The sequence below is a fragment of the Penaeus chinensis genome, chromosome 14 (assembly GCF_019202785.1).
Source record: "Penaeus chinensis breed Huanghai No. 1 chromosome 14, ASM1920278v2, whole genome shotgun sequence".
In the NCBI taxonomy this organism is placed as follows: Eukaryota; Metazoa; Arthropoda; class Malacostraca; order Decapoda; family Penaeidae; genus Penaeus; species Penaeus chinensis.
In genome coordinates this window covers 5664696-5672195 of record NC_061832.1, presented here as the reverse complement: position 1 = coordinate 5672195, position 7500 = coordinate 5664696, and the positions used below count along the sequence as shown (strand labels likewise).

The window sequence follows — 7500 nt, the reverse complement described above, 5'->3', positions numbered from 1 at the left end:
AACAAAAAAAAAATTCTCACCTGGGGGCTTTGCCCCCCAAGTCCTACCTTATCACAATATTTTGGATATGCTGTAATAACCTTAGATATTGATGCAGCAGAAAATGTTCAATAATTAAATAATATTGCAACATGTGACAATCTCTATAAGACTTTGGTAATGGTGCTCAGATTGTTTGCTTTATTAATTGTTTTTACACATAGATGGCTACACTTGTACTAAGTCACCAATGAGTCACTTACAAGTACTACCTGTCTTGCCTGTTTACCCTTTTCCTTGATTTTCAGAAATATTTTATGTTATCTTATATTGCTGTTACTAATCTCAATAACATAGTAGTTATAATGTCTATAATAAAAATAACACCATCGATATTTATAGCAATAGTAAAAAAAACGTTTTTCCCCATTAATTCATGGAAAGGTCAAATCAGGTAAGGCATAAGGTCTACTAATTAACTCCTGTGTGGCTTAAGCTTTGTCTTAAAAATGTGTAATCTAATTTATCACACAGATGAAGAAGCTCACACACTGTATATTTACTGTAGTGTATACAGTATATCTGTAAGCAGAAAGCTTTACAAAAAGTACAAACATAAAATAGGATTTGGTAGAGATTTATCAATTCTTGAAATACATGCTGGAGTGCTATATCAGATAAAGAGCCTCTGGTCTGGAAAGTAAGAAAGTACAGCTTCTGATGGCCAAGTCATTTTGTATTGGAGGATCCGTGCTTAAGGTGTTAGGCATGAAGAATAAAAAGACAAAGGACAGATGGACAGTATAATCTGCAAGATAATACTATAATCACTCTTGCTCTAGTATCTATTTCATGGCATGGTAAATCATACAACAAGATTTTGTTTACATCTTTATTAAATGATACGTATGTACTATAACGGATGCTCCCCTATGAGAAAACCAGGAAAAAAGTACTCACAATTTAGACTTCTTTTCCCTCTACCTACTTTTACTCCTCAAAGTACACACTGTTAAAGACCAATTATTAGTTTGGAGAGCATAAATACTTTTGAATATATGCATAGCTGAATTTACAACATACTATCAGATTCTTCCAGCCCAGTATCAAAACCAACTATTTTTTGTGATTCAAACCCCTATGTAATATTTTAATCCTAAAAGTATAAATCAATGAGCACATCATTTCAAAACATAGCTTACATTTCTAGTAAACATCCATGGTCAACATTTTTTGGAATGACTGAAAGTAGAAATCTTAACATTTATATGTTCCTCACTTGTTCAATTATAGTTTAACAATAGAGAAAAAGAAAGATCGTCTGATAAAAAAAAAAGGAAAAAAAAAACATTGGAGAGAGAAACAGCCGATGAGATGATACATAATGATTCCAGAGGGGAGCATGGAGAGAAAAAAGTCAAGTGGTATCTGGGAAGGAGCAGCCCATCAACATGCAGTGTGATGTATATGGAGGCAGTGCATGGTTGTCTGGAACATGTGGGGGACCTTTTTTTTTATTTTTTTCTTCTACCTTCTCTTTATTTGTATTATGCATAACAACCAATGATGGTTTGGTTGGGCTTTTGTGGTAACAATGTACTCTCTCCTCCACTCCTTTATTTACTGCATAGACAAATGAAAATCAAGATTTAACCAAGGTTATAAGTGAATTCGACAGACTAAATGGAAATCAAAATTAAGGACTCCTCTAGGCTGCAGCTACAACCAACCATCTAAATGCACTGCTTCCAAGCCTACACACTTCTTAATTATTCAATGTATAAAAAGAAAACTAGGGTGCTCCACAATCCATTATAAGAGTTCCCATCCACTCATTTTGGGATAAACCAACACAGAGAAGATACACAAGAAAAAAATGGGTGGGCCTTCTCTGCTTATTACAAACCACTAGGACACAAATCACAATAGAAAAGGACATGAAGATCTATGGCTAAATACTAGATATGCCACCATATTGTGCTGTGGATAGTTTGCTCCTATGCTACACCATAGGAGGATTTTATACTCACTTGAAAAGGCATCTCCAGTCAAAAGTAATGTAAGCTTGCTCTACATTTGCAAACCTTTATTTACAAGTGTACAGAATTCAAGCCTACAAAACTTCCATTGAGTTAGGTATCACTCAACTTTACAGGCAAAGTAAGATGACACTGAATATGTAAACCCTAGTAAATACCTTGCCATACTAAACTGCACTGTACAAAGTAATTTCCACGGTTTACATTCCTGAATTTCCTACTTTGTACCTGCAATCTCAAATGCCACCTGCTAATCCAAACGCTACCTCAGTCGCATTCATTATTAACTAGTGGGAGTTAAATCAATATAGGTGGCATGTGAGTAAGTTAGAGAAAGTTGCAACAACAACAACCTAGCACTGCAACCAATTATGGTTTTAACTTTTTTTTTATATATATATACCACGGCATGCACTTAAGTGGAGCATTTCTCATTAGCTTGCACACAACTGCAACGTGACTTATCACCATGATATTCAAATTAACTGTGGACTGTCTAAATTTCTGGAAAAAAGACGTATAGAACAAAAAAATTGATGGAACCGAAGATTTCAGTGCCTACCAAAAATGACATGCAAAGAGATCTACAAAAATTGTCTACAAAAAATCTTACCCTTTCATTAGTTTTGATATGGCCTAACATGTGAATTTGTTTACTTGCATGTTCAAACCCAGGTAGAGTATCACAGCTTACAACCACGTGTCACTTTAAAGGAAACACCTGCTTGTACAAAATCTATACCAATCTCAATCCAGACATAAAGTATTTGAAAATCCATGAGTTTATCTGCATTCAGTAGCCTTAATACTGATACGTTAAGAGTAATGATACACAAATTTTAAAAACTGGTTTGTAACAAAAGACACATAATGTGCAACCTCCTATACCATTTCTCCTAAGCCCACCACATGGCCCAACTAATTTATTGTACTCCTCCAATATCTCAGTAAATATTTTGAAAAATGTTATGCCTTATTTATTCTTGAAAACTTCTCCTTTTTTACTTAGACAGTAATTAAAAAGCATTTTGTTTAATACTACAAGTACCAGAAGATCTTTCAAACTTATGGCAAGACAACTTTGATGTCCTACTGAAATAAGAATCTGGTTTCATCTATCAGTCAAAACTGAGACAAAAATGTTTCAGGAAATGATGTAACACTATTCAGTGTGATCTTCCAAGATAGTCTAATTGTCACATAAACTTTGTCTTGATAATATAGAGTTGAGTCAAGCAGTGAAGTGCAATTTATTTTGAATCTTGCAAGATTATTGATGACTAAGTAATCAGTTACATAGTTAGGTGATAAATTTCCTTTATTATCATCATCATAGTATACAACAAAATATGCTGCTTGAGACAGCAATAGTAACTGTCCGAATCAAAAAGGTTTTTGTCTTCAGAATCGACTCAATTTCCACAAGGTTCATCACTGTCCTGTCTCAACTGCCTGCATCTTCAAGCTACCACATAGCAAAATTTGTTTTTAAATTTAAAAAGAGGGCTTGCTTCATACATCTATTCCTTCTTACCAATATGCACATTAGGGAGAGCTTTCTTTTCCAGCTACCAGAATTTCCCCAAGAGAACTCGGTGAATTAAAGAAGAAATCTAATCAAGAAGTAGGCACAATTGAGAACTAACCAACTTGAACAATTAAGCAATGGTCTAGGAACTTTAAACGAAAGGAAAAGAATCTAAAGGAGGAGATTGTGTAGCTGGAATTGGGGATCCCCCATTTCACAAGAGTAAAAGGGGAACAAAGCAAGCCACGGATATGACTCTAAGGCGAAGACACAGAAGTTTGTGGTTATTTTCAACTATATTGGGCCAAACAGCAACTACTACAGTAGGTCTGATGAATTTGAGATGTGAACAGCTAAAATGAGCCTTGATCCCACCTCTAACATAACTGGTTTCTATGTCCATGGAAAAAGTTACATTAAAAAGGTGATGAAGACTCACAGTTGCTTATCTCTCCTTGATAAGAGGCTACTAGACTGGTCTTAAACTGTGTTGTCACAAGGAACATTTCGCTTTAAGAAAACATGCGTGGGTTCCTATGCTAGGACCAGCAGTAAAGCTGAAATTTGCTTGTAACAACAAAGGTACATAGATGAATATCAGATACAGTAAATGCTCATATCTGGATAGTTGATTACGCATTATGAAATGAAGGTTTAAAAATTATAAATAAATGATCAGTAGTTTATGTGCTAAAAGAAATAAAGAAAATAATATAGGAGACAGACTATACAATCAAAAGATGATGAATGATTTTGGTCAACAGGAAGGTCAAAAAATTTATTTCTTAAAAAGAATAAAAGAAACAACAATTTTTCTTTTAGATGTCTTTGATGATGTTTTTTTTTTTTTTACTATACCTACAAAATTAACAAATGACATTTAACAATAACAAAACAAGTCCCAGATCTCTACACAAGGGAAAAGTATAACAGTAGAGTTCCCTTTGGCAAGGGGCCAGACTTGCTGAGAGGGATTTTCTGAAGGATCGTCCCTATTTTCGCACAGCTGGGGAAACATTATTACCTTTATATATGTATATATATGTATAACAAATTGTACATGCGTATTACTAATGAAGTACTGTTTTTTGTAATTATTTGGAAGGCTGGATATATATAGGTATATATATAGAAATCTGGTTTTCTAAATAAAATCAACCAGTTTTTCTGCATGCCATTATCAAGTTACTGAAATTGGATCACAAGTAGCAAGACTGGCACTGGTTTAACAAGTACTGAACACAACATCTGATTGGATATGGGATCTTTTAGGACTTCCAAAAAATTGGATAATAGGTTATACATGCTTTTTTCTTCTTCTTTAAAAGTCTTAAGCACATCATCCAAAAGATGTTAGCCTGGCCCGGGATGACTGCGCCTGAGGGAAAGGTATAGCTGTTTTCTCTCTGTTTATGCGTTCTTCAGCAGAGAGCCAGCCCTCTCGTTGGCCATATTCACTCTCACCGTGTTTGAATCCGCCTGAAATGGAAAGGGATGTTTAAGCATGGTAGTATAGACATTGCATGTTAAAAGGTTCAGGTGTTTTATGTGACACTATTTGCGAGTCATCACTCAAAATATATTATATATATATTTAAATCACTGTAGTTATATAACTCAATGTTATTCTATCTATTACACATTTTATTTTCTTTTGTCAACCATTTTGCCAAGTGCTAATTCTACACTGTAGCAACAATAAGTCTAGCAACAGTGATCCTTTAAACAAACAATGTAAACCTGCAGAAAGCCTTCTTACAGCAGTGACACTAAAGTAGTTTACCCTTTATTAAATCCTCATACATACTTGCCTGCCTTAACACTTCAAAATAGCTTAATGCTAATTTCACCAGGAGCAACACAGTATATTATTTGATTACTAAAGCAAATGCAAATGTCTGATTAACAAGACCTTTGCTATCTTAAAGAAATCCTTATAAAACATTAATGTATAGGGAAAGTAATAAGAAGATTAATGAACAAAAACTGTTATATTCCTGTATTGTTTGCTGTCAAAATTCCTTTTCTTTGATAACTAATTATTTAGGGGAAAATAGAGATGCAAATTTTGTTTGTCACTTCTAGCTTCTTAGCATCTGAATTATTCATATTCAATGATACAGCAATATTCTCAATACTTAGCAAAATTTATTCTTCTTACAGCAAGGCAAATTTTACTTCCTGTGCTGTTGTAGCTAGCAGTTAATAAAGGATCAACCATACTTCATTCAAACACATTGTCTACTGAAGATTTTTACTTTCCAAGGTATTACTGATGTGCACTGTTCCTTAGGAGCTGAATTTAAATTCTGTTCTATATTTTTTTTTTTTCACATGTATATATTTCTCTCTTTTTTTTTTTTTTAAAGAATTTCAATGGCTTTCATCCATGAAAATGTTATGTACATATTATTCAAGGGCTTGATCTCATGAAGATAAAAATACATCAGTGAACAAGAAAAACTTTACATGTAACTTTTTATGTTGAAAGAGAAATGGCATATTAAACAAAAGATAGCAACTGAACAAAAAATAGAAAGAAAGATAAAAAAAGGGAAAGGAAGGAGAAAAACAAGGATTTTTTGACCAAATAGGGTAGAGTTTCGTACAGACCAAAGTGCCTCGTGAGTGCAGTAGAAGGTCAATATGACTCGCAATGTATGCTCAGTAGGCTGTGTATTATATAATAATGTGTAATGTAGGTAACAGGCCTGCTTTATTTGGGCAAAGAAAGAAATGACACCCAAAAAACTGGTGCATAAAAGAATAAATTTGGGTGAAAGTGATGTAAATTGTATTTTCTTCTCTTTTCTTCATTTTCTGTAAATTCAGCCCCAAAATTCTGCATTTCAAGTGAGTCTATTTTAGTTACCAGTTGCTTCCACCAAACACAAAATTTAGCGGTGGTATATCTTAAAAAATAACAAATAAATAAAAGGTAAATATTACTTTTGGTTCTAACTACTTCTCTATATACGTAAATTTTCTATAAGGTGTCTACAAAATGCAGCAAGTGATACACATTAAGGTGTGCGTTTTTTTAAATTACGAGTATGTGAACCATCAAATATAGAGCGACGTACAGCATTGTATAGTCTTACTACTACTATGCTCTTTCTTGAACTGAGCTTTTATGAGAGCAACTGTAATGGCTTAAAATAACCAAAAATATGAATTTACTTTCCTGTTTAATTTTCTTTTTGCCACATATACAGCTAGCCTACACAAAATTACTAACTTGCAGTAAAATCTCAAATTAGAAAAAAAAATAAAAATCAGACCCAAACCATTGCCTTTTTTTTTTTTTTTGCTTTGCTTTCTTTTTTTTTTTTTTTAAAGATCATGAGAAAACGAGGGTTTGAGGAATTAGCTCTTCATGAGTTTGCTTGCTTTCTCATTCGCTTCCGTAATATGACCCACGTTGGACGAACCCTAGAACAGAGAAGAGGGAAGGCGGAATATATGAGGTGTGGGATGGTGAATGATCGTCAGTCGAGGCACGGAAATATACGTGGTTCTCGCAAGATATATTTTGGGTGGGACTATTGCTTTGATTCACACATAAATCACTTTCTGTGTGTGTGTGTGCATGTGTGTGTGTGTGTGGGGCGGGGGGTGCGTGTGTGCGTGTTTGTGGTGAATGTGTACAAGTGTATGTGGTGTGTGTGTGTTTTTGTGGGTATGTGTTGGTGTGTGTGGGGCATACGTGTGGAATGTGTGGTGGTGTGTGTGTGTGTGGTCTGTGAATGCTTGTTTGCTGGACACCTGCAAAGAACTATGAAACTGGCCACATCTTCAAACCTGTTACAAAAAAAAGAAAAAAAAAAAAAAAAAAAAAAAAAAAGTTTTACAAATGACAAATGGGGCAAAAAACATACACAGAGAAAGAGAATCAATCGTTAATAATTGTAAAAACACCAATAAATAAAAAGAATTGCAATTAGTCATCTGAAA

At 34.0% G+C, this 7500-nt stretch overlaps 2 protein-coding genes across 7 annotated transcripts in view; one reads left to right on the top strand and one right to left on the bottom strand.

The window, feature by feature from the left end:
- The window catches only part of LOC125032535, a 5528-nt gene extending 4081 nt beyond the window's left edge, over positions 1–1447 (top strand). Inside the window, exon 5 of the mRNA XM_047623720.1 lies at positions 1–1447. This exon is cut by the window's left edge and continues 746 nt beyond it. The gene's annotated coding sequence lies outside the window, so the exon portion shown is untranslated.
- Positions 858–7500, bottom strand: part of LOC125032537 (synaptosomal-associated protein 25-like) — a 19171-nt gene continuing 12528 nt past the window's right edge. For all 6 annotated transcript variants that reach the window (XM_047623725.1, XM_047623727.1, XM_047623723.1 and 3 more), the window contains one exon: positions 858–5025. In XM_047623725.1, coding sequence (XP_047479681.1) covers positions 4957–5025 — 69 coding nt within the window. In that variant the 3' untranslated portion in view covers positions 858–4956. The remainder of the gene's footprint in view (positions 5026–7500) is intronic.